At 38.7% G+C, this 27,742-nt stretch overlaps 2 protein-coding genes across 7 annotated transcripts; one reads left to right on the plus strand and one right to left on the minus strand.

The window, feature by feature from the left end:
• Positions 1 to 10,736: 10,736 nt before the first annotated feature.
• On the plus strand, positions 10,737 to 11,590 carry LOC121763751 (dirigent protein 22-like). Its single transcript, XM_042159828.1, has one exon. The coding sequence runs from the start codon at positions 10,854 to 10,856 to the stop codon at positions 11,418 to 11,420; it is 567 nt and encodes a 188-aa protein (XP_042015762.1). The 5' UTR covers positions 10,737 to 10,853; the 3' UTR covers positions 11,421 to 11,590.
• Positions 11,591 to 15,008: 3,418 nt separating this feature from the next.
• On the minus strand, positions 15,009 to 27,532 carry LOC121765872 (chromatin modification-related protein EAF1 B-like). 6 transcript variants are annotated; one of them, XM_042162152.1, is made up of 24 exons: positions 27,183 to 27,530; positions 25,737 to 25,937; positions 25,579 to 25,633; positions 25,402 to 25,502; positions 25,190 to 25,311; positions 23,871 to 25,111; positions 23,657 to 23,776; positions 23,334 to 23,489; positions 22,503 to 22,682; positions 22,218 to 22,298; positions 21,598 to 21,655; positions 20,991 to 21,514; positions 20,850 to 20,903; positions 20,334 to 20,388; positions 20,051 to 20,247; positions 19,907 to 19,960; positions 19,691 to 19,771; positions 19,437 to 19,574; positions 19,237 to 19,353; positions 18,729 to 18,832; positions 18,365 to 18,568; positions 17,930 to 18,287; positions 15,797 to 17,493; positions 15,009 to 15,457 (listed from the first exon to the last, which is right to left on the minus strand). In XM_042162152.1, the coding sequence occupies exons 2-23, from the start codon at positions 25,877 to 25,879 to the stop codon at positions 15,874 to 15,876; spliced, it is 5,763 nt and encodes a 1,920-aa protein (XP_042018086.1). In that variant the 5' UTR covers positions 25,880 to 25,937; positions 27,183 to 27,530; the 3' UTR covers positions 15,009 to 15,457; positions 15,797 to 15,873. The 6 variants fall into 6 exon arrangements, with proteins under 6 accessions (XP_042018086.1, XP_042018085.1, XP_042018083.1 ...); XM_042162151.1 differs by having other exon boundaries at positions 20,991 to 21,287; positions 21,363 to 21,514; positions 23,871 to 25,311; XM_042162149.1 differs by having other exon boundaries at positions 20,343 to 20,388; positions 23,871 to 25,311.
• Positions 27,533 to 27,742: the final 210 nt, after the last annotated feature.

Raw genomic sequence — 27,742 nt, forward strand, 5'->3', positions numbered from 1 at the left:
GGAGCACCCATCTGATCAAGCGCGGCTTCGACTCTTTCTTGGTTAGGAGGTATTTGATAGCCGCGTGATCTGTGTAAACAATCACCCTTGAACCCAGCAAGTAGGGTCTGAATTTGTCGAAGGCATAGACCACGGATAGCATTTCTTTCTCCGTTGTATCATAGTTTTTCTGCGCTTGGTTGAGAGTCTTCGAAGCGTAGAATATGACGTAGCTTTTCCCATCGATTTTTTGGCCCAGAATCACTCCTACCGCGTAGTCGCTTGCGTCGCACATCACCTCGAAGGGGTGACTCCAGTTGGGGGCGCGAATAATCGGCGCACTAATCAATTTTTCCTTCAAGATCTGAAAGGCGGCCTTGCAGGCATCGGCAAACTCAAACTCCAATTCATTTTGGAGCAGCCTCATCAAGGACTGGGCAATCTTTGCAAAGTCTTTGATGAAGCGTCTGTAAAAGCCCGCATGGCCCAGGAAAGCCCAGATATCTTTCTGATTGGTGGGGTATGGAAGCTTCGCAATAACATCCACCTTGGCTTGATCAACTTCAATCCCCCTGCTTGATACAATATGGCCTAGTACGATGCCCTCAGTCACCATGAAATGACACTTCTCAAAATTCAAGACCAGGTCCTTCTGTTGGCATCTCTCAAGCACTCTGTTCAGGCTATGGAGCCCTTGCTCAAATGTGTCCCCATAGACGGTAAAGTCGTCCATGAAGATCTCGATGCAATCTTCTAACAAATCAGAAGATGCCCATCATGCATCTCTGGAAGTTACCCGGGGCATTGCAGAGTCCGAACGACATTCTTCTATAAGCGTAAGTGCCGAAGGGGCATGTGAATGTGGTCTTCTCTTGATCATCTGGGTTCACAGCAATTTGGAAGTAGCCACTATACCCGTCAAGGAAGCTGAAGTATTGCTTCCCGGCTAATCTCTCGAGCATTTGGTCAATGAACGACAGCGGGAAATGATCCTTCTTAGTGGCAGCATTCAGCTTTTTGTAGTCTATGCACATTCTCCATCCAGTGACGGGCCTCATTGGAATCAGCACGTTTTTCTTGTTTTTTACCACTTGGATTCCACCCTTCTTTCGCGATGGCTTGAGCATCCATCTCGCCAACTCTCATAACCTCGTACCAGTCATCGACTTCTTTCTCAATCTCTTCGTCTGCTATGGAGTCTGTGAATATTCTCTGTAGGAACTCCTCTTCTAGATACTCTTGCACCAGAGGATCGGTTATGTCCACCGAGTGCATGTTCTCACTGTCCCTCGGCCTTTTCATCGCTGCGTCGATGTTGAAAGTGAATTGTTCTCCATTGAAGTCCAGACTGATCGTCCCATTGCGGACGTCGATTATTGTGCTGGCTGTAGACAGGAACGATCTTCCCAATAGGACTCCACTGGACTTCTGCGCTGCTGGCTCTGTCATTTTGATGACGAAGAAGTCGGATGGGTACAGGAAATTGTTCACCTTTACTATCACATCTTCAAGAATTCCCTCGGGGTGAATGCAAGACCTGTCGGCTAGCTATATCATGATGTCGGTGTCGACAAGCTTAGCCTCTCCCAGTTTTTTGTATATAGAATATGGCAGTACATTGATAGAAGCCCCTAGATCGCACATTGCGTGCTCCACTTGAATGTCTCCAATTGAGTTTGGGAGTGTGAACATCCCTGGGTCGGTCTTCTTCGATGGGAGGTCACTCCGCTGGATCACTGCAGAGACATTCTCCTCTATAACCATCCTTCCTTCTTCAGTGACCTTTCCTGGCAGGTAGTCTTTGACAAATTTATTGATATGGGGCATCTTCAACGCCTTCAGTAGTGGTACTTTGACTTCCACGTCCTTGAATAAACTGGCCACATCAATAGTGGCATCTCTCCTCCTTGTAATCATGCCGCGTTGGGGTAGGGCTTGGCCTTCAATCCTTCGCCTTGACCTTCTCCTGAGGTCTCGCGGCATACTTTCGCTTTTCCCTTATCTCTTCCTCCGGCGGCTTGATCAAGGGAAATGGACTCTGCTCCTTCTTCGCGTCTCTGCCCAAATGTAGATACTGGGGAACTTGCAAATGGATGGGGGCTTTGATATACCTTCCTTGATCTCAGGGAGACCTCGCTGATGTTCTCTCGCCCAGTAGGTTGCACCGTAGCAGGGATCTTTCCTTCATTCCCTCTCAGTTCCCCTAGTAACATGGAAACTTGAGAAAGTTGCTTTGTAAGCATGTCTAGAGCTGCCCTCTGTTCCTTCTGTGCCTCCTGGATTTCGCGCATCGCATCATTTGGATGGTGCGGAGCCATAACATCTCCTGGACCTTCATTGGCGTGCCTGTTATATCTCTGATTTGAAGGTCCTCCACCGTGGTTGGGCCGAGGATAGTTCGACTGCCCATAGTGCTCAGATTGATACTGGGGCTGATGGTATGGTTGGTTCCCTTGGTGTTGTTGGTTTCCTCTTTGATGTGGCGGAATATAGCTCACCACCTGGTTGTTTGGTTGTCTCCCGGAGTTGCTTGACTGGGGGCCTTGATGTCTGTATCCCCAGTTCCCTTCTTGTTGTCTCCCCGACCAGTTGGGCTGACTTCCGCTGGACCAGTTACCATGGGGTCCACCTGACCAGTTCCCTTGACCACTCTGTCCTCTGTTTCCTCCAGTGTTCGGTCTTTCTTGAATTCGAACAGGCCAATTGGGCTGCCCTTCGGAGGGTTGTGTCTGCTGTGTAGATGGTGGAGGTGGTTGTCTTGAGTGCTGATCATTCCACTTGAAATTTGAATGATCTCTCCATGGAGCATCCCTCTGTTTCCCTTGGACCCAGTTGCTATCCGGGTTCTAATGGCAGACAACGTTTACTTGATTCGGAGCTTCTGCTTCAGGAGGAAACTCGCAGTAGTAATAATGGTGCTCCTCCGGAGGTGGTGGCACATACGTCTTTTCTTTAGGAGCTGGAGGTGGAGTCACTCTGGTCTTTTCCACTGCTTCTAGCAGCTTCTTCTACATTTGCTCAAATCGAGCCTCCAACTTCTCGTTGCTTCGTGCTTCTGCTGCGTGCACTGCTCCTCTTCTGTACTGGCCTCGAGAGGTCTCATATGATCTCTTTGCTTTGATCAATCTCTCTAGAATGCTCTTTGCTTGGCTGAATGGGGTTTTGGTGAAATCCCCTTGGGCAGCTAGATTGAGATCATTCTTGTTGTCCACCGTCAACCCACCATAAAAGGATGAATAGACCTCCCGCTCTCCCATTTTGTGATTAGGACACGCTTGCAGCAGTCCCTGGAATCTGTCCCAATACTGCCCAAGAGGCTCATCGTACTCCTACCTCGCCTCTGTAATTTCTCTCTTCAGGGCACTTGTCTTTGATGTTGGGAAGAAACGGTCCAGGAAGATCATGCGGAACTTGGCCCAGGTTCTAATCGAGCTTTCTGGCAGCCTTGACAACCTGATTCCTCCATCACCCTTCAAAACGAAGGGTATCGCCTTGAGCCTGCAATCTTCTGACGTGGATCCAGCTGGTACTGGTTGAATGTCACAATATATGCAAAATTCCTCCAAAAAGGCATAAGGGCATTACTTCGAGAGTCCGTAGAAATTTGACAACACCGCGAGCACCCCCAATTTGATTGCGATTGCCCGCATTCCTGAGGTAACTGTGATGGCATGAGTGGGCTTTTTCTCGTCATGGGCGTGTAGGGAGCCAATTCCCCAATCATTGTCTATGACGGCCATTTGTGTTTCTGCTTCCTCGAGTAGTGGTTCGTCCTGTTTAGGTGGCGTGGACAATTCTCCTTCCTCCTCACTGATCAGTTGCTCAGCAGTAGATGATGATGCGGCTACTGCTAACGCGACTCTGTAGCGAGTGGTTACTACACCGGCCTCCTGGACTCTCCACTGAGCGTTTGTATTTCTGTAAATGAGAGGTTGATTCCAGTGTCCTCCGCGGTGGTACCTTCTCATAAAGGGAAAGAAAAACAGATTAAAAAAAGAAATAAAAGTATTTACACCTATGCATTAAACACATCTTTGTAATAACACCATGCATCCCCGGTAACGACGCCATTTGGAAAGGCAGGGATTTTCGTGTAGTCGATCAAGTAATATAAAAATATAACCGATCGGGTGGATCAGTTTGCAATTTTCGTTGCAACTTGATCAAGGCGCCCCTCTCTTTTTCAAAACTATTTATAACCCCCTAACATGCAACCTACTTAAAACAGTAAGCGGCAAGTACGGGGTCGATCCCACCGAGAAGCTGGTGCGTTGAGTGTGTGTTTAGTCAACAGGGTTTTGGCTGCGGCCACGCTTTAAGTTAGGAGTTTTTTTTCCTTTTAAACCACTTGATTAAGCTAGGCAGAATGTAACCTATCTACTTGATCAAGTGACATATCATGCTGGAAACAGTGCACTGATCAGGTAAGCGACAAACTGAAATAAATGACTTAACTATTTAAGCATGCTACGAATCTACGAATTACTTTGTCATTCAACATCATGCAAATTCAAACATTGGATCTGGGAATTTAAAACTGAAACTGAGCTAGATCAGTCGACGAGATTTCCGAAAACAAATAACTTTGATTATAAACAGTATTCAGAACAGAACTTGGAAAGTGCAGAATACAAAACAAGAGCGATTTTTCAACTACGTAACAAACACGGAATTTAACTAAGTGACTAAATCTGAAATGTGAGAAAACGATAAATTCAAAAGGTCCTCGGTCGGAAACTGAAACTGCGCCGAACAAATCTGGGTTTCTCCATCGCGCTCCCTTCTGTCGCACTCCTTCTTACTCTCTAGCTAACCATTGCCAACTCTCTAAACGAAACTGGAACGTAACTCCTAAAATGTAAAGGAAAGAAAAAAAACGGAACTAAAAAGAAGATAAAAGGAACGAAGATTTTCTTCTATGGCGATGCGTCCTCTATTTATAAACTATTCATAACAACTTCCAGCTGTGATAACAACTTTGGTAGAGAATCTTAGTCCTTGCTGGAATTGCGGGTCTTATCCGTCGAGTCAGCTTATACGTGTCCCCTTTCTGTTTCGCAGTGGTCCTTGATAATCGATTGAGAATCGATTTCCAGCTCATCGGCTATACGTGTCCTCTTCTGCAATGTAGTGGTCCCCGGCTAACTGCTTGCACATCACCTTGATCAACTCACACTGTTTTGGGATTTTTTCGCCTTCTGCGCCAACATGATCAATTTGGCCTTGTTGTCCTTGGTCAAGCGGCATTCATGCACAATTAACACTCGATTTCCGCATAAAACTGATCAAGTATCCTACATTTTACCCTCTAAGCTGATGTATGAAATAGGCATTATCACCAATACTTAATACAATGTATGAGTGACGCCACAAACAGGATGGATGGACCATCTGATAAGGTGTGAGATGGAATGAATGATGTCAAACGATTGTGAAAAGTCATTTGATAAGTTGGTAGTCTCAATATATTGAAAATTTAAGAGAGATAAAACTTATCATAATATTAATCTTTAACAATGTATCTTCGCATCCAACAATGAGACATTTATATAGAAAAAGAAAACCCTAAACATAAGTAAAAACAAAACTTAAAGGAAATAAACTAGAAAGGACATAAACTAAAAAAACTCTAATTCATAATTAAAAAGAAAGAATATCAAATCCAATTAATATTAGTCAATAATTTTTCATCTATTTGTTCAGATTAACCAGGAAAGCAAAAAAATATTAAAACCGTTCCAAAACTTAAAAAAATCTAATTTATAAAATGAAAAAAAGTTAAAATTAATTATTTTCAACCATGTATTCATCACAAACCCAGCCCTTACAAGCAACAACCAGATGTAATACAGTACAAAATAAATAAAATAACCTGAAAATGAATATTTGAATTTTAATAGTGCCATTATGAGTTGCTTGTGAAACATTACATGCTTTTAAAAGGAACAAACATGCTTCATGCCATACATATGACTCATTTCGAATTAATCAACTAAAAGAACCAATGATAAGAACATTAGTAAACACAAATGATATTTTACGCATGGGGACAAAAGATATATGTACTCCTTACATAATATTTTCCATTCAGTGTGTAGATGAAGATTGTTCTAACTTTTGGGGAATATTAAGAGAAAGAATTACGTGGAGAAAGAGTCTTCTTTACATTATTTTCTCTCTTACTTTACTCTTTCTCCACCTTAATTATATATACTCCTTCCGCTTCATTACAAATAATGGACTTCCTTTGGACACGGAAATTAAGAAAATGATATGCATTGAGTTAAAGTGGAAAGAGTAAAGTATGAGAGAGGAAAAAGTAAGAGAGATAAAGAAAGAATAAAGTAAGAAAAAAAGAATAACGTGAGAAAGATGGAATAAAGTAAGAGATGGTTGAAGTTTTGTTTTTAGCTAAAAAAGGATATTGATCACTTGTGGTAGCAACGACGGACCCAGGTGCGGTCGGGCGGGGTCGGCCGACCCCACCATCGGTCCGTGAGTACTGCTTGGGAAGCTCTATAATCCGCCCTCTGACCCACGGCAGCTCCGCCTCCCGACCCCACGTACGGCAACTCCGCTTCTAACATTAAAACTAGAGAATAAATGAGAAGAGAGTAGGGAAATATAGAGAAATCATTGTTGTGGATTATAGTAGGAAGGAAATTTAGAGGAGAAGAATGAATTTAAAGATACTGTAAAAATTTAGTGAAGAGGAAGCTCCGTTGATGAATTTTGAATTTGAAGAAAACGGTAAACTAGTTGCTATTGCATAATAATTGGAAGAAGAGAGGGGGCGGCGATTTAGTAAATCTAGGAATATATTTTTATTTATGATTTTTATTTCATTATTTTTTAGTTTTATGCTGTAAACTAGTAATTATACATTTAATACTATGTACTTGTATATATTGTGTAATTAATTTAGCTTTAGTAGATCCTATGAATATGTTAAATACTAAAAAAATGTTAATTAGCATAGTTAATTGATTTAATTCTAAGTTTTATATTCTGTTTTCTATTGTAACAAAAACATAATAAGGACAACAAAAATGAAAAAAATAATTATTCAATATATATTATATAATTATTTTTAAAATATTACTCCATACTAGTATTTAATTTTTGGTCCGACCCCACGAGCTATATTTTCTTGGTCCATTATTGTGTGGTGGGACAACTCAAAATGAAAAATTGATCACTTATGATGAGACGGAGGGAGTATTATTTTTCTAAAACAGTCTGCATTAAAGTGAAATGTCTCTATTAAAGCGATATAATAAGTTTGAAATTATTAAATAAAAAGGTACTACACCATAATATTTTTTGTTAGTACATATTATTCATATATGAATTAGCGTTAAAGAAAAGATAAGTCTAGGCTTCGCACGTTGTGGGAGGTGGCAGTAAATTTTATCATGATTTAATCATTCTCTGTTTTGAATTTTGATATACTCCCTCCTTCCTCAAAGAATATGCACTTTGGGGTCAGCACAAGTTTAGTATAAAATTGGTAAAATAAGAGTGATAGAGAGAAAAAATAATTAAAGTATTATTAGTGGAGAATGAGTCCCACCTTATTAGAGAGAAATGACTTTCCAAAATTAGAAAGTGCATATTCATGTGGGACTAAAAAGGAAAAATTGCATATTCTTGTGGAACGGGGGGAGTAGAATTTATGAATTTGAACATATTTAGTGGGTGACTCCAATTTTTCGAAAAAAAAATTGATGGTGCCTTCCATTTCTCCAAGAAATTAAAAAAAAAACAACCATGACAATCGACAAAATGAATTCCTATTTTCTCTATGAAATAAATAAAATAAAATAAAAAAAAACAAAACAAAAAAACAAACCATGACGAGAATTTTGATTTGATATACTCCGTATAGTATTAATGTGGTGAAAATTAATCACTATCTGCTTTGGTGAGTTCTTTTAATAAGGGGATTCTCATTTTTCACCTTACGCGGTCGTCCTCACTGAACCAACTTGAATATGAACTACGATTCAGATCAAGGAAACGAAACTCCAATCTCTTCATGTAGTATATTTTAAGGAAACGAAATATATCAAATCTCTCTTCCAAAAAGAGCTAAGAATATTAAAACCCCCACCTTACTCTCAAACTCTATTTTTTCAGAAATTTGGGCATCCACGTGACTAATTTAATGTGTATGGCTATTTTCAGTTGTCCAATTAAAATGATCCAATAAATATTAAATTTAGGATAAAAGTGTATCTATTTGTTATGGAAATAAATGTAAACATCATATGAGATTTTCTATTTGATGAGGGGACCAAATAGAAAATAAAGGGTCTTATATTTTATATAAATATAAGCTATGGTTATGGTCCCCAAACATCAGAAGAGCATTTGATATCTCTATATTATCTGAGCAGACTATTGTGAAGAACGTCTTTGATCGTCTGGAAGATTCATAGTCGCTGCAAAGCAATTTTGCCTTTCAATTCGTTATGGATCAAGGTACGCTTTACAATTTGTACTTCTTCTCCGTCGTTCTTGGTTGATCATCATAAAGAACTTTATGTAATTGTTCATTCAATTATTCGAACATATTTAACCACAAACCTAGTCATCAAATAACACACACTACTAAGTCTACTACTCTACTTCAAAATGAGCACCTTCTCAATTCTCCTTGCTCTCTCCATCACCATCCTCCTACACTTGACACAATGTCACATCACTTATGAGCGCACCGACATCAGTCTGGTCGAGCTCGACCAGACTGAATAAATAAATAAGCTCGACCAGACTCCCAACCGGGAAATAAACAAAATAAATAAATAAAATTTGAAAATGAATATTTGCATTTTGATAGTGCCATAATGGATTGCTTGTGAAACATTTATAGTGTAGAGCCTTTTCAGTCTAATAATACATGCTTTTAAAAGGAACAAACATGCTGCATGCCATATATGACTCATTTATAATTAATCAACTAAAAGAACCAATGAAAAGAACATTAGTAAACACAAATGATATTTTACGCATGGGGACAAAAGATATATGTACTCCCTACAAAATATTTTTCATTCAGTGTGTAGATGAAGATTGTTCTAACTTTTGGGGAATATTATTTCTCATATGTTTTTATGTGTTACTTTATCATTTGTGGTCATATTTTTACTAGAGAAATATTTAATAAGTTTGAAATCATTTTATAAAAATATACTCCCTCCGTCCCGGACTACTCGCACATTTACTTTTCGGCACGGAGATTAAGGAATGAGTGTATAGCAAAGTCAACAATTGCGGTTGTAGGTGATAATTTTTACTAAAAATGGAAAGAGTGCAAATAACTTGGGACGCCCAGAAAGGAAATAAGTGCAAGTAGTCCGAGACGGAGGGAGTAATATAATGTACTACACCATATATAATATATTTTTTGTTGTGTAGTAGTACGTACCATTATTCACATACAGTAAGAATTAGCGTTAAAGAAAAGATAAGTCTAGGCTTGCACGTTGTGGGAGGTAGCAATGAATTCCATCCGCTGTAAATTTCTCATCATCACTCTCTGTTTTGATATGGAATTTATGAATTTGAACATATTTAGTGGGTGGCTCCCATTTTCTCCAAAAAATTTTAAAAAAAACAATGACGGTGCCTTCCATTGACAAGGTGAATTCCCATTTTCTATAAGATCTCAAAGAAATTTTAAAAAAAAACATGACAAGAATTTTGATTTGATATACTCCATATCGTATTAAGGTGGTGGACTGGTGGTAATATAGAGTGGTCCACATAAGAATAACACATCACCTTCCTCAACTTAATTTTTATTGTTTTTGCAATTTAATTATTTTAGTAACATTCTAGAAAACAAGATCTAAAATATTAATAAAAAAATACTGTCTCTATCTATAAATTATAGTCATATTTTTTACTAATATTTACCAAAATTAATCACTATCTATTTTTAGTAAATTTTTTAACGAGGTGAGTCTCATTTTTCACTTTTTCCAATCGCCCTCACTAAACCAACTTGAATATCAACTACGATTGAGATCAAAACTTACTGAAATTGAATTTCATTTTTGTACCACATGTACTTAGACTTTCATTTTCCCCCTATTTTCTTCCGGTCCAATATTTGTGCTTGAAGGTCTTCGTTTCTGTGTATATGATCTCCTCTGCTCTTATTAAACCTACGCACAAAATAAGAAAGCAAAAGGAAAGAAGAGAAATTTTGCCATGTTTCCTGAGAGAGGCAACCTTCTCTCTGGCCAGCAGTCTTCGACCTCTAGTCAACTGCTTTATGAAGGGTTTCCCTGTTTTCTGGGCTCTGCTCGCTTCGTCTACGCTCCGATCCTAAATAATTGAAATACAAATTAACAATACTTCAACTATTTTTTTTATCTCTCTTATATTACTAATTTTGCATTAAAACTAATGTCGTTTGACTGCTAAAACTATTTTTTTGAACGAAATGCAATAAGAATTTTGGAAGACAAATAAAAGTATCAATCTCTTTTTTCTAGCATTCCCATATCACTTTAAAATTCAAAGACAGAGAAAGAATTTGACTACATAAATTTCCAAAATGTGGTCCCTTATGTGTAGGGTGCTTAGTGGGTGGAATCATGATGCTGTAATTAAATTATCATGAGCACCAATACATTAACAAAAATCCTCATAAATTTTATTTTTCCGTTCATTATGCAAACCTTTCGTTTCGTATATTTTACACAAGCAAAATTTATCAAAACACAACAATATACATATTATACTCACTACAAATATCTCTTCCAATAAGAGCAAAGAATTTGAAAACCCCCACCTTACTCTCAAACTCTATTTAACCACAAACCTAGCTAATCAAATAACACACACTACTACACAACTTCAAAATGAACACCTTCTCAATTCTCCTAGCTCTCTCCATCACCATCCTCCTACACTTGGCGCAATGTCACATCATTGATGAACGCACCGACATCGATCTGGTCGAGCTCGAGCTCGACCAGACTGCTCTGAAGCAGAAGCAAAGCCGCTTCCGCGTCTATTGGCACGACATCCAAAGCGGGAACCACCCTTCATCGATGCCCATAGTGAAGCCCGTTACTAAAATGGGCTTCGGGCAAGTCAACATGATCGACAACCCGCTAACCCTAGGGCCCGAACTGAGCTCGTTGGCCGTGGGAAAAGCCCAAGGGTTCTACGGGATGGCTTCACAAGAGGAGCTCGGGCTATTGATGGCTATGAACTTCTTCTTCACAACCGGGAAGTATAACGGAAGCTCCATTACTATTTTTGGAATGAATGCTGTATTTGATCATGTGAGAGAAATGCCCGTCATAGGCGGTTCTGGGCTTTTTCGGTGGGCCCGTGGCTATGTGCAGGCCCGAACCCATGATCTTGATATTAAGAGTGGGGATGCCACGGTTGAGTACACTATTTATGTGATGCACTATTGATTAATTTAAATAACATCTTTTTCTGCAAATTATGATTAAATTATGTGGATTTTCAAAAGTGTATCTTGAGAATTTGATTTTTATTGTTTGGTGTGATATGGTTGGTGGGTAAATGCATAATGGAATTTTGTTGCCCGTTTTGCTTTAATGGAGTTTCTTGGAATTTTCTCCTTTCTAGTAGTCCTATGCAATTATTACGTAGTATTTTTTATTTATTTGACCTTTTTGTAAAAAAAAGTCTATATATAAAAATTAGAAAAATAAAGAACTACGCCCTCCGTCCCCCAATAATTGTCCACTGTGAATTCAACATGAGTTTTAAGAAATATAAAATAAAGTGATTTTAAAAAGTTAGTGGAATAAAGATCTCACCTTTATATATTAGTTTTATAATAAAATACGAGTGTAATGAGTTAGTGGAATGTGAGACATACTTACAATATGAAAGTGGACAATTAATGGGAGACGTACGAAAATAATAAAAGTGGACAATTATTAGGGGGCGGAGGGGGTAAATTATATTGAAGGCAGGGTGAATAAGGAATTTAGCAATATTTTTATTATGGAGTTTTGAAATAAGATGCTATTTTGAGGAGATACTCCTTTGAGAGAGATGATCAAAGTATTACTAATATTAATTGCATAACTAGAGAATAAATTTCAGTCATTAGATCAAAACGATTTAGTTCACAATATGAATTTAAAAACAATGAGTGAACAAAAATACTTTTATAGTGAAGTATTTACTCCGTTAAGGATTTAGTTCACTGTAATAGCGTTTTGGTTCACTCATTCGTAGAGTAAACTAAATCACTCTTATAATAAACTAAATCGCTCTTATAATGAACTAAATCCGTGTTATCTAATTATGCATTTAAATAGTGATTTCCCTAGATCACTACTCTACTATTTGAAATAAAATATATCTATCATCAAGCTTATGGCAAAGATTTAAGAATGCAATGTATATATTACAAAAGTTGATTAGGAGAAAGACTTAATTATTCATCATAGCGTAACAATTACTTTTTCTTTAAGAATGCAATGTACCACAATTAATATATTACAAAAGTTGATTAGGAGAAAGACTTAATTATTCATCATAGCTTAACAATTACTTTTTCGTTAAAATTGACGTGTGTCGGCCTAAATATTGGTAATAGGCTCCAAAGTAGCGATTCAATTTACATTCCGTCCATCAAATTAACTAACAAAAATAAATGATAAAGTTAAAATACCATTTGCGTTATAATATTGGGTTATCACTGTGAATCAGAGAACTATTGTTTGGAAATTGCAATTAATATGAATGGTAGGACCTGGTCACATAATTGTAATTATTGAATATTCTCTTTGTAAAGATTAAAGAATAAAGGATATAAGTGATAGTATGAGACGGAGTAAATTTTCATTACTAATACTATAGTTGTGGTTATTGTTTTTATATGTGGATCTTGACGCAAAGCTCTTCATTTCTAGAATCCAGTAATGCCTCTTGAAATTGTGACATGATATATAAATGGGAGAAAATTCATGAGTTCCTTTTAAAAGTGTTGTATTGTATTGGATTGGATTTACACATGGCTTGGCATGTAAACATGAGTCAAATTAAGCCTAATAAAAGCAAAGCCTACAAACTTTGTACCACAAATGCTGTTAACATTCTCCCTAATGAACTGTCGGAGACGAGAACCTCACCTTCTTCTGGAGCTTCCTCTGCCCACTCCCTCCCTTTCTCAGGCAAGGCAACGCTCTCTGCGCCAACACCACCTCGTTGTTTGTTGGCCTCGGACTCTCCAACGGGGAATCCCCTCTCTCATGCTCGAGTCGTCTCCTCATCTCTTCCCACGACTCATAGAACGTCTCCTTGTACAAGCTTCCTTGCTCAGAATGTTGATCAGAAGTAATGTTGTTGTTGTGTTTGTGCTCATACGCTGTTTGTCTCCCGTGGTTCCTCTCTTGGTGTTGCTTACTACAATGATCGTTATGATTGTGGCATTGCCCTACCGGAGCCCCTGCCCTTACACCGGGAGTTGGCTCAGCCGGAGGGGGGAGAGGAGATTCTGATGATTGTTGAAACCGGTGCATATTGTCCTTCATGACTTTGTCGACCGTGTAGTGAGGCACGAGGAAAAACACCTCCCCGGGCTTCAGGACCGAGTCAGGTCGGACTACGATCCACGGGTAGTCGAAGAAGTCGGGTCGGGTAATGCAGTACCTAGGGTACCTCCTCATGATCTCCCCAGCCGGGATCGGGTCCCGGAATAGCTCAACCTGGCCGCCCGGCCGCACAATCTTAAGAAAGACACTCTTGTTTTGAGAATCTTGTTTTTCTTGTCTCTTGAGTTTTGCTAGAACCCCCATTTTTTCTTGAATGTCGATTGGGGTAGAGGGGGGCAATGAGCCCCCTCAATGCTCCTCCTTATAGCAAAATGATTATCATGTTGTGACAAATTTCTAATTATGGCATGGTATCTAAGGGCACTCTTCTTGGGATATTTTGTATGTATTTCTTAGTTTTATTCAATTTGATTTTGAAAGGGAAAAGTCAGGTTGGTTTTGTTTCTATTGCTTCATGTTGATATGGATCGACTGAAATATGTGCTATATTATATGATGTATAGTTTTTATCTTACTATGCTTGTAAGATTTTCATTTTCCACTATTTTTTAATATGGAATTTGATATTTGGGTCTCTGCAAGGGTGATCTATCTATATTGTCTCTAGTCCCACATTCATCAAGTGACAAAAATACACCTCAGTAGTTTGAGGATTAGGTCAAATCACCACAAATGGCAAGAAATGACAAATTCATGAATAACTAAGAATATAATAGAAAGTACAAAACAAAACCTCAAACACCACAAAAGTTGAAATGAAAAAACACTCATGCTATATGTAGAGTAATCTCCAGATATGGATTTCTTAAACCCTAAATTTAGGCCGATGATTTGTCCGGGTTCAGCTGCGCCTGCTTGGGGCCTTGCTGGGAATGGCCGAGGAATCAATGTCGCCCACATAGTACTCGTCCAACAATGCCCCCTCAGTTGAGCTGAGCCCGACATCCTCAAAATCATCAGTTGTGTCCTTAACTACAAGAGGCCTAAAGTTTGTGATTAAAGAAAAGTAGGAGAGAATAGTTTTCGTTGTAAAACACAATAAAACAATAACAAGATTCACAACCACGAGAAAAGTTTGTAATTGAATTGACTAACAAATGTTGGGGACTGAAAACATAAAATCTTAATATGGAATAAAAATGGACCAATGTAAAATATTAAGGAACTAAAACTATCAAACATAATATTTTGAACCAAAATTGAAAAATGGTTCGAATTTTAGCTTGTTTAGTTAATAATACCAATTAAGATTGCTTATTCCACAACAATTTTAATAACTTTAAAATAAGAAATTTGATATTGAAACACCAGAATATTAGGACTATATACAGATATACTAATGGGTTGAAAGTCGGAGTCTTTTCTTTTTCAAGTTCACAATAATTTAAGAACCTGTTTGGTGTGTGTGTGTGTGTGAGAGAGAGAGAGAGATGATTTCCAAGACAAGGTGCAATCAACAAATAAGAGTGAGTAAAAAGAGCATGTGCATATTTTTTGATTTCTCATTTGTTCAAATCTAGGACAGGATACAACAGCAATATACAGGGAATGGCATGGACCACTATTTAAAGGAATGTTGCCTAGAGTGTGTTTTATGCACAACACTAATCAATATTCCCATAGCCTTTGGCCACAACAATGACAACGGCCTACGGGCAAACAATTACGGCCCCTACCCTACCTCACCACAATAACATTAGAGGGGGCATAAGACAAAAAGGTAACAAAACGAGAGAAGAAACTCTGTACACCTACCTCTACTCTCCGTCTCTATCCTCCCGATGCCCTCGGGGCACTCCTCGTATACAATGTTCCCAAAAATTTGAGCACCCTGGGATCTGTTTGTAGAGCTCTTAGATTTCATTAAATTGTTAGATTCTCCTCATGCCCTTACAGAACCACGGGGGCAAGCTTCACTGAAGAAATTGCAGGTCCAAATTAGCACTCGTATTAACATGCCAACTAAATATAAAAGTCATTCAGAAAAATAAATAGGCAATTGAAAAAGAGAAAAGTTCCCAACCAAGTAACATTTTATAAATATATTCCCACATTAGTCATTTGGTTCTGTCTCCATGTGTTTATTATAATTAGACATTTTATAGACCAGTAAAAACAGAAGATTTCATATTCAATAGCCAATTCTCAAATTATGGATTACTAAAGCATTGAAAAGAACCTACTCAACAATTAACTTACACTCCACTAATATTAGTTAATTGGCACATAGCTAAACATAATAGGCCACGACTGACCTTTACACTGGTGTGTAAGAGTAAGCCGACCAAACATGAGCAGCACTATCACCACCGCACATTAGGTTGGCTCATCTTCATTCCAAACTGTGGTCACTGGGCCGACCATACAAATCACCTTCACCAGCTTGAACAAGCTGTCCCTGCTGAGAATGTAGAGATGGTAGAGGCCACTGGGGCGCCGGTGAATTAGGATGGGGAAGTTGTGACAACTGCTGATGCTGCTGGAAGTGTGCACTAACATCGTGTTTACTAGATGGCAAGCTGGTCACTGGCCTCTGGTCCAGCTCTTCGCCTACCTGAGTGACAGAATCACAAGCATTTGCTGGCATTGACACCGTGCGACACATATTTGTAGTATGTCCATCCAATGATTGCTCTGTTGCATGTCCATCCAATAATTGTTCTGAAGCATGCCATGGATGAGTATTGGCCGAAGAGGCAATCGTTGCAAAGTTAGTTCCATTACTTGTGGTCTGAGGTAACGTTGCCATGGCAAGCATCTTACTAGAGCTACTCGTCAAGTGCTGGTCAGCATCAGAATTTACTGTTTGTGGTTTTGCTGGATCAGTATTTGTCGGGCGATTTGGCTGCAGTCTTTGAAGAGCTAATTGGTTTTGATTCACTAGCTTCTGGTGGGATATTGTCTGTTGGTGGTTTGAACTAGACATGGCTGAAGGCACAGCTGGAACATGACCTTGACTACTGCTATCAGGCTGAGAAGGAATTTTATATAGGTGCTTGGTTGATGAAGCAGCGTGGCCAGAATAATTCGTTTGCTGAGTATGGGACTTGTTAGGTGGCCGTGGAGACGCATATTGCCCTGTTGGGCCTGGCTGCACAGTATTTAGTGCAGAACTGGCAAATGAGCCCTGATTGGACATTAAATGAGTGGATGTATCTCCTTTATCGGAACTCTGATTCCCGGGAATTGTGGAAACCCCATTTCCTAACGAAGGATCAACTGGGACGTTCTGATGCATCACAAGGCTACCTCTCCCAATTCCTTTTGCAATCTTAGCTGGCTGTTGAGCTTGTGACTGCTGTCGCTGCTGAGGATGTTGTCTGTTAGCTTGCGAAAGCTTTTGTTGCTGCCTTTGCCGTTGCTTGGCAGTCATATCAGCTAGCCCGCTCCCAACAGCTTGAGCATTCCGTAAACCTACTTGACTTAGTACTTGATGCTTTTGCTGATGCTGGGGCATTGAAGAAACTGCTGCCGATGGAGAAAGTGATACAAGTTGTGTAGCTGTTTGGGGTTGAACTTGTGAACTATTTTGTACTGTAGGTGATATAGGGAGTTGAGACTGTGAATGTACATGTGGCATCATAGAACTAGATGCAGCAAACTGTGGCTGCTGTGGCGGTACTGGGTGCTGCGTCTGCTGCTTCTGTTGCAGAAGACGATGTTGTCTCTCTTTAGCCATGCGAATTGCATAGGCTTGCTGTTGGGGATTTGGGGCATGATTAGTGGGTCCTTGAAAATGTGGGTGATGAGGACTAAGGACTTGAGGCTGAGGTGATATTGGATGGGACGGCTGATGAAGGAGAGGGTATGATGATACTGGTGGAGACACAGTCTGATTAGGGAAGGCTGAACTCAATCCACCAAAGTGAGGCACTTGGCTGTTTCCTGGTGTGGCCTGCATTTGAAGCTCAGGTGCCATCATTTGCCTCTGTGAATCCTGACTCAGGCCAGGCTACAAGATAGCATAATTATCTGTTATTGGAAGTACAGACACATGCAACTAAAACATAAGAACACCAAAAAGGTTGAGCTCCACTTAAAAAGAAAAAATAATATGAGAATGATTGTCATTCATGATTAGACAAGAGAATGAAGTTAGTTCAATTGGAAATATACATCAAGAAGAAACTCTACTCACACAAATTTTGCACTTCAAAACCAACAACACATGAAACTCATGCTGGATGAGAATGTTCTTTTTCGATGGGTATGTGCAGACTGTTTTGGAAATAAGAAGTGGGTTGCAGGAGTTGTTAGCCAGAAAAGCTAGAATGTGATAGAAGGCTGCTTGCCTGACTAGGTGAAATAGTAAAGATTATGGTATTTTTATTCATAAAATTAATCTAGAAATATGTACCACAAGATAAGAAAGGAATATTATTGCATACCCGCATCATGTGCATAGGTTCACGAGGTCTCAACATGGAATTTCCTTGACCAGTGCCCACTCCAGAGTGCACATTTGCTGATGATATACCAGGGGAAACCATACACCCAGAGTTAACCATGGAGGATGAAGCAATGGCTTGGAACCCAGGCCTTGCCATTGCCATGCTTCTATTAGTACCTAAACCCATACCATTGCCACCAGGAAGTAAATGGGCACCACGATCAGCTCCTGGAACAACTCCAGAAGGAGAGAGATTAGGCTGAGGCACATTCCTATTAGTCATCATATGGTTATACTGCTGCATTCTCTGCTGTTCATCGGCTAAAGCAGGTCTAGGAACAACAGATCTACCATCCCTACATGATACCATATAACTGATGCGCAATCAAAGTTAACTGCAAAATCAGAAAAAAATCAGCCCTCAACACATTACCTCACAGAGCCTGGTGAAGATGAAAAGTTATTGCCATGCGTCATATTTGGTGATCCTTGCAATGCAGAAGCGGCACCAGATGAAGGATGCAACGGGGTTACAGGGCCCTGATTTGCAATGGGTAATCCACCAGGATGTGGCCCTTGATATCCAATAGGAAGTATGTCTGGGCCAGTAATAGTGGCATCACAGATATCCAGAGGGCTTCAAAGGTTCAAGAGTTATCAGATTTAAAGAATAGAAAAAAACATTTACAGAAAATAAGGAAATGTTTCAGCAGTTTGAAAGAGCCAAAAAAACTACAAGAATTTTGATCAGAAGAAAAAATAGAATCTTGATTAAAAACAACTAAAAAAAAACTTACGTGAGAACAGGGGCTCCATTCAGGTTGTTTGGACAGACTTGGGACAGTGCAACTGCATGAGAGCCATGAGGTTGCTGGAGTTGTTTGGGATCCTGATAGTTATTCTTAAAAGAAATCAAGTAAAAAAATAAAACACAATCATGACCAAAGTTGAAGCATAAAATAAATATTAACAATGAAGTTAGGGAAATGACAGAAATAATAGATATCCAGTATCTTAAACCCTAAAAGTACAAACAAGAGAAGATAACACGTTCGAACAGGCATTGCAAACAAATAGGAGCTTCAATAACAGAATCTCCATATATAATATCTGACATCCTATTCAATGGCAATCTCTTTTAGCAGTATTAACAATTAAACATCTCATTCAATACCCGAGTCTCAACATATTTATCATATCAAAAATTGCTAAGAGTCAAAACACACACAATGATAGATCTTGACATTAAGTGTAAGGTCAAGTCATATGAGATGATGTCACATTGGATTAACTTGGTTTAAGTACCTGGTTTTTACAGTATTGTTGTTTCTTCCCAATTACGATGATTTTCTCAAAGTGAGATTTGAGGGTTTCTTCTTCCATTGGCCCCTGCAAACGTTGAAACAGCTGTCTGGCGCTTCCCTATATTAAACAGAAAGAACATGTATTGTAAAAAGCAACCATATAGCACCAAGAATACAAGGAATTAAAAGAGGGCATTGTACCTTGGGAATGCCAGGCAATGTAGAAGGATAAGGTTGAGAAGACCCTGAGTCTTCAGCACTATCTGCTCCATCAACAGAAGTTCTATCCATCAAAACATTGTGGCGCTCCTTGCATTCTTTAGCTTTGCGAAATATGCACTTTACATGAAAAGAAAGATAGAACTTAGTATGTTAGAAACTAGAAAGTACTAACTTTGTCAAAAAAAAGTCACAATCAAAATAGTCACAAGATCCTCCTACTTTTAACAACTTACCTTGAACTGTAGAGTACTGTTTATAGCATCGCTAACAAGCTCCCAGTTTGGGCCCAAGTCATGTGCCAGGACAACAAGTGCCTAAAATTTTCATTACAATCTTTAAATGATAATACCCATTCAAGTAAGCACTAAAAGACAGCCGTATATTAAGTCTTAAAAGCATGATGAGTATTTTCTCATGTAATATGCATGCAAAGTGTATATGAAATCAACCTGGTCCTCGAAGAGCGTCCACGGGCTTCCTGAACCCAACTGCCCAGTAGGCACCTGAGAAGAATCAAGATGCATAACCAGAGTTAATCCAACACTAACAGCAGAAAAAAATGAAGGAGGGGAAGCTCCCAATGGTAAATGTACCTTCAGAATCTTTGCCTTTCTACCCCGATCCCGACCACCAAGCAGTTTAATAAATTTATTTGGATTAGACATGTTACTCATATGGGAGGCTGCTGGGGAAGGAGCAGAACCAGCACCAGGAGCAATATTCTCAAAAGAGTTCTCTTGTGATGGATGCATAATCTTTGGTTTCTTTATCACAGGTTGACCATATAAACCTTCAGAGATGATATATAATTACATCAGTAGAAACAAACAAAATGAATACTGAAATCATTAATGAGTTGAGGAGGACAAGTTTTACCACTGTTACCATTAGACTCCAGTTGATGCCTTTTCTTTAAGTTATCCCTCTGAAACTGCAAAGAGAGAAGCAGCATACAACATCAAGCGGACACATCAACACAATTACAAGGAATAAGAGAAACATCACTCTCTAAACTGAAACTCCAAAAAAGAGAATGAATTATTTTAATTTTGTCTCCTTATATTATGTATCAATTCAAATAGACATTTCATTTTCATCAAAATAACAATTTAAATCACTTAGACAGCAAAATACAAAACCAAACTCCAGTATATCTTATATGAAATGATAATCAGCAAGTTCTGCAACAACACAAGGCCTATTACTCAAAAACTTCGTAACTTTACCTTTAAAACTGTAGTATAAGTTTAAGCAGGGTTAAGAAGAATAACTGAAGACTGACAAAAACCCTCAGAAACCTTATATGCATCTACAATGCATCTCTTATCAATCTACAACATCTAGCAACAAACACACAATAAAACAAAAAAGAAAAGAAGATTATAAATTCACCTGCTCCATTTGGAAGGTACTATCAACCTGCCATCTTGGTTCGTAAGAAGCATTCTGTGTCAGAACACCAAAGGGAAATAAGACAAGGGCGAATTACAACAATTGATGCAAATATATTCAAAATCGTATGGTATTGGTTACCAGATGATTGGGTTTCTTCTTTTTCCTATGTTTTTTCAGGACTGCTGCCGAGTGAAATGGTAATTGCTTATTGAAGTCCCCACTGGACTCAACTTCCAAGCTACTTGGAACAAATGATCCGTCACGCAGAGTTGACTGTTCATCCTGAAATGAATCTGTATCACCACTCGAAGCATCTGTTCTATTAGGTATCTGAATGCATCCAGAGGTTCCAGCACTAAATGGGCTGATAACTCTCCTGGAAGCAGTCCGGACACGTTTTGTTGGGATTGAAACATTAAGACTGCCACCTGGATGCTTCACCATCAAAGCAGTTGGTTGATCGACAAGTTTATTTTCAGCATATTGCATTGGCAAAATGTCAGAGCTTACTTCATACGATCTCACCCCATAAGCATGTATCAAGTGTTTACGCTTCTTTTGGCCAAATCGTGAGGACTTGCTACTGTGAAAGGTCATTGGCATGTCATATAGGCTTATGTCCCCCTCATCGTCATCATATGGAATATGGTGAGACTCAAAGTCTGCAGTTCAATTGAATATACACAACAAATATTTTAATAATGTAATATGGCAAAGAGAACCAAGCAATACCTATCAGATTTACCTGCATTGGCATCATATGCAGATGTTTCCACTTCCTCTTGAGCAATTTTTACTATGTTCTGGGCAAGAATATGATCAGTTTTAGAGACTAGATAGAAGGTTACATTACTTACATACCAAAAGGCTAACAAATGATACAAAAGAACTCACATAGCAATGATATGCTTGCAAAGAAAGTAAAACAGGGTTCTCCAAAAGAGAGATGACTTTCATGAATTCTTTGGTTAGTATAGAAATCTTATTATGATTGGTTATATTGGGACCACAATCAAACCCTTTAATCCAGGAAAAGGTTCCACTGCGCTTAAACAGATATTTATATATATGCCAATTCCCATGGAAAAACATTTTAATGGGGAATGGGGGCTGGGCACATATTTAACTAAGTCAATATATTTGGCTTTCTAAAGGCAAAGCATGTGTTCTCAAAAGCTAACATGTCAGTAGCATTGGCTCATCTAAACCCACCCAACAGCATCAACTTTACTTCTTACGGACACGGGACATGTAACATTAGTTCTTTGTAATTATTCTTTTCTTAAGAAAAAGATATTGCAAAATATGATGCAGGAAATATAGTTGATTCTTACTGCATAAGAGTGAGCCAGAGAAAGCATTTACCTCACACCGTGCAAACTGTGATACTATTGAGAGTCTATAGGTCTCCATGGCCCCAACGGGGACTGTATAGAAGAGATTCGCCTGAAAGTCAGAATTAATATATAAGTCAACCAGACGTTGATCATTTCAAGAGAAATTCTTGATGGCATCCACGTGCATAGCTTAGAACGCCATTACAATCATGTTACATGCAGAACTAAAATGAGGGATAGATAAAAACAGTAGGGAAAGAAGTAAGAAGGAATGGTGAAGAGAGCATCATGATATTCTGTTACGATTTCATACTTCTGTTAAACTATCCTCCCCAAGAATCCCCATGTCAGATACTCTATCTGGAATCAGTGGTTCCTCAGCTTTGTTATCAATAACGTTGAAATTGTTATATTTCAAAAATCTCACTGCATAAGCCTTAACAGGAAGGGTATCATCCCTTTTATTTTCCTTCCCGGGTATCACGGTCTTTGCCTGTCAAACCAAAAATAATCATAATCAAAACCATAATTTCTGCCCATCTTTCAATCTACAAAATATTTACTAGCAATAACTTTAACAACTTTATCTCTAAAACACCCAAGCCTAGCAGATAAAAAACATTACTCGCAATAAATAGCAAGCCAGAGTAAAGTTAACTTGTTAGTTCAGCTCGACAAAGAACTCCCAGCTGGAAATCATACATTGTTGTGACTATATAAAACAGTGGTTTAAAAAAATCCCTGGAGAGTCTGTTTATGCATCCATTGACCATTTACCAAGCAAAGACATACATACATGAAACATCCTATACAATCCTTGGAATCTTAGCAAGAAAAAGACCTATTAACAAAATTAAAGAAAAATTATTACAACTCACTACGCATAGCTCATAGTTCAAAAGTACACCTTCCTTCTTAACCTTTTACCAAATAAATAAGAACTCGAACACAGTCCACACATATTAAATTTGCTGGGTTGTACATTTCAATCAGATTATATTATTTGAAAGAAGTACAGAAAAGAGACATAAAGAAACCCAAATCACACAGAAGAAAATAGTTTGACCTATAAACAAACACCTCTTAATGGAACTAGACACAGCAAAGAATAGTCACCACACCAACTTAAAGAACCTATACATACCTCAACCGAATGCCAGAACTCCATGATAGATTTTGCCAAGGTATGAGCAACTTTTTTTGCCTCCATACCAAAATTGTTCTCATGTTTTCTCAACCGACTAGCAAAAGCAGCTTGAGAAGTTATTTGAGCTGCAGCAGCTATTTTCCAAGCACGCTCCTAAATAACCAAGAAACTCTCTACGTAAGCATAGCGATATATATCATCTCCAGCAAAGAAAAACACTATAATTCTTATTCCCAATAAATTATGTACAAAAAAATATAAACAGCACGTAAAAATCTGAACTCAAAACAATGGTGTTGGGAGAACTTTTAAGATCAAACCTGAGCAAAATCATTAGCTAACCATGCCATCTCTTCAAGCACATAACCCCAATGAGATTTTGGACTTATTTTTCTCACAGAAGTCACATCAGATAACTGTGCTATCCTCTTCCGTTTTGCCTACATTGTATCAGATATTTGGTACAAAAGTTCATGGAAACATGCTGAACCGTAACAAAGTTAGACAAATGAAATGCAAACACAACAATCTAACCTCGATAATCTGTGCTTCTTTCAAGATAGAATCTTCATCAATTTCTGGCTGTAGTTTTGAAATTGAACAGGGAGATGTTTGAGCCTCAAGGGAAATAGTAGAATTCTTAGTCAAAGATCCACCATTTAGGCAATCAGAAGCTGAAATATCAACAGAATGTTGATTCTTAACCGAACATGGAATCTCATCACCCAGTCCAAGATTTCCATCCAAAGCAGGATCAGGTTTTTTTTCTGATTCTGGCCCCCTTGGTTCAGAAGGTTCCGTTGATTCATTAACAATTTGATTTTTCACATCATTCTTCATAGTAGTTTCACTTTCATTCAAATCTTCATGTTTCCATTTAAAGCCATTCTCTTGCTGGATTAAACATGCTGAGGAGCTCTCTGGGTTGTCAAGAGCACAACCACCAACACCTCCTGTCTGTTGCTTTCCAACAAGCTCATCACTTTCTACCAATGTTGTTCCGTCTGGGAGTAAGGTCTGATCTTTGATCAGCCCATTCACATTGGCATTTGTAATTTTCTTACATATATCACCATCATTGTTTCCATCAATACTTTTGTTGGATTGTGCATAAGATAACGAAGAATCCAAAACCTTCATGTTGCACGAGTCAGTTGTGTTTTGAGGATCAGATTTTGTTTCATCCTTTTCACTGCTGCTACCATTGATTTGACAGGAACTAGGTTCATTTTCAGTTTTATTGGCAGACTCAATTTGCTGGAATTCAATAACTGCAGAACGCATCTCTCCCATTGTATGTAAGGCCAGAGATCCATCAAAAGTTATTTGAATGCGAGTTTCTAGAGCACCCGAGTGTGATTGATAATTACATTGATCATCCAGAGGGACCTTAGAAGCAATATTCTCTGATGCAGACTCCTCCACAAGAACACATTCAAGTGGCTTTTTAGATGAGTCTTCAGCCTTTCTATCCCCTAACTCCATATCCTGTTGTGTGTCAACCAGTCCAGCTTTGCCACCGTCTTTAGCACATATAGGCTTTGAATCACAATTTTTTGACGTATTCCGAATTTCTGCTTCAGATATTTTTCCTTTAAGCTCCTTTCCATGGCAAGAAGGTAGAGAAGAACCATCACTACCATGACTTGTATTTACATCATTTGAACTCAACCTAACTCCATCACGATTTGGACGAGACCTATTCCTTCTCTTATATGCTTTCCTGGGTACACTAAAAGCAGCTGGTTCACCATGTTCCCGAGTCCTACTCCCATCTAAGTGAGATAAATTTTCTGGTAGAACAATTTTATTACTACTAGGATGTAATGAAATCTTATCACACTCATGCTCACCATCAAATAGCATGAGATTATCAGCACTATTGGGTTCACAAGAATTAGCCCCGAGTCTACCACTACTCTCCACAGAGTTTCCATGGGGTGATGCAGTAATCGCAAAACTGCCTTTTGCTTCACTGTAACTCCAAACAAATAAATAAGCATAAACTATTCACAAAATCTGCTTAGAAGAGATACTATTAACTGATATATGGTCCATCTTATACCTGGTAACAAAGTGATCCTGATGTTGATTGGTCAATGAAGTTGACTGGACACTAACTGAAGCAGCATCTCCAGGCTTAAGTAAATCTAATGGATTCCCACCCTGCCAACAAAATGGAATCAAGTGCTGCAACATGTTTGATATACATTGAGAAAAAGATCAAGTTACAGCTCCATACTTTTTCAAGAAATTCCAATTCTCTTTTTGTTTCATCCCGGACATTATACTCTTGCCTGTGGTCACAAGGAAAATGTTCACGACTATGAAATGAATGATGAATCCTTGAGAGTTTTGTGCAGCTGCATAAATAAAAGCTATGCATCATGGCTATATTACCTGAGCTCTCCTTGGATCCTTTCAATTGCTAACCGTCGGGGAGAAGTTTTGTGAGCAATAGCAACTCCACCTTCCACAACTCCTCCCATAGACTCAACTTCGGCATTTACCAAAAGAACAGACGGTGAGCCACATCCATGCATCCCCCAGTTCAAAGCTACAGATTACTGCCTCCATGAACTCAAGACCAAAAGCAAAATCCTAAGGAACAACGATGCAGCTTATTATCCACTAAAGAGTGCTGCATAGTATATATGATAATAAAAAAAACTCGAGTTTGTTTATGAAATACATAGGATGTAGTAATAGTAAAAGGGAGGTTCCTTTTGCTCTGTCCCCTGCATTGTGGTGGATGTGATGGTCTAGCAGAGTTAAGGATAACGAGGTCAGATATATAGTCTCGCAATCGCTAGTTTACTAATAATGTAAGTATGTAACATAATATCACTTGAAGCCTAAGAACCTTGGCTTTGGTAATAAAACCATTTAGAAGGAAATTGAATAATTCAAATTGACAATGTGCCGTCAATATATCGCTCTTTTATCAATCATAGGAACAAGCGTAAAACATGCTTTATTCTGAATTTCAAGAGAAATTAGGTACACTAAATCTTGCTGTGATTGGCCAAAGATGAAGTCACAATAAAGACAAAATTTCCTTTTATCCAAATCAAGCAACCTTGTTTAGTTATACCACACAAGCACAATATTATAAATCGTCAAAATAAGTACACATTCTATATTCACCACATATCAAAATTCATATCCACATGCAATAACAATTCCATACATTTTAAGTCAAACGAGTTATGTCTCTCTACCACCCTAAGGCTAAAAGGCTGGCAACAATGGCAAAAGGTTCTAAAACATAGCAGATATGAAACAGCTAACATAAATATGAAGCACGGAGTGCATGCATAACATATGCATCTTAACTGTCCATTTGCTACTCAGAGACATATTAGTTCGTATTGCCATGCCCGCCCATCTGATTCATAGGATTACTATGGTAAAAGTACAATAAAGAATAAAACTCCGCCAAACTAAGCAGAAAGATTCACAACTAAGCAGATAGAATTTTAAGGAAACATGCACTTCCCTCCACCTCCTCTCAAGTTCAAACTGTCATAAGTGATCAACTTAGAGCTTCAGACAAGTACCGCAGACTCAAAACGCAGAACTCAACTCATTCAGCATGCAAAACCATGTAAAATAATACAATCATGCGCCCATGTTTGCAACCTCACATGCAGCAAACTCGAAATCCACACAGCACTTCAACGAAATGCACGACAAGAAACACGTAGACATCGACTCCACATCAATTCCCCAAATTCCAAACCCCTAATTCAACTACGAGCTTGCAGAAGAATCCCAATGTCGTGACAAACTCGGTCTGAGCTCAAAATTCTAGGGTTTCCAGAGCTAGGAACGCGAGGATAATACCTCAATTGCGATTGAACATGATCGAATTGCAGCTTGGGTCTTGCAAAATAGGCCCCCTCGGCTCCTAGGGTTTTGCCTCTGATGGCACAAGGTACCTCAACTCAAAGGCAATGATTGCATATTTTGCCCTATAGCACCCGACTCTGTCAGAGGCATTCCTGCTACAGCATGGCAATGAAGATGAACGTATACATACAAACACGTGTATGTATAGGTCAGTGCGTGTAACAGCGTGTGATTTTGATTTGAAATGATGCTGCGATTCGTCCCCCTCGTTGGTTCCCCGAAACTTTCTCTCTCTAAAATTGTATTCCAATCAATTTCTCTCTCTAAAATACGGGCCGGGCATATCGACTTCTTCAGCCTGGGCCTCCTATTTGGTCCTTTTTCGAACTTAATATTTAAGTGATCCAATATTCAAAAATAAGTTGGTTATAATATAGTTGCATTAAAATCTAGAAAATTTTGGTTTTTTTGGAAAAATAATCTTTTGGTGAATACGAGCAGTTATTTCTCGTTTATCATGCTAAATTTCGTTTGCCGGACATGTCTCTATCTTT

This window comes from Salvia splendens, chromosome 14 (genome assembly GCF_004379255.2).
Source record: "Salvia splendens isolate huo1 chromosome 14, SspV2, whole genome shotgun sequence".
Lineage (NCBI taxonomy): Eukaryota > Viridiplantae > Streptophyta > Magnoliopsida > Lamiales > Lamiaceae > Salvia > Salvia splendens.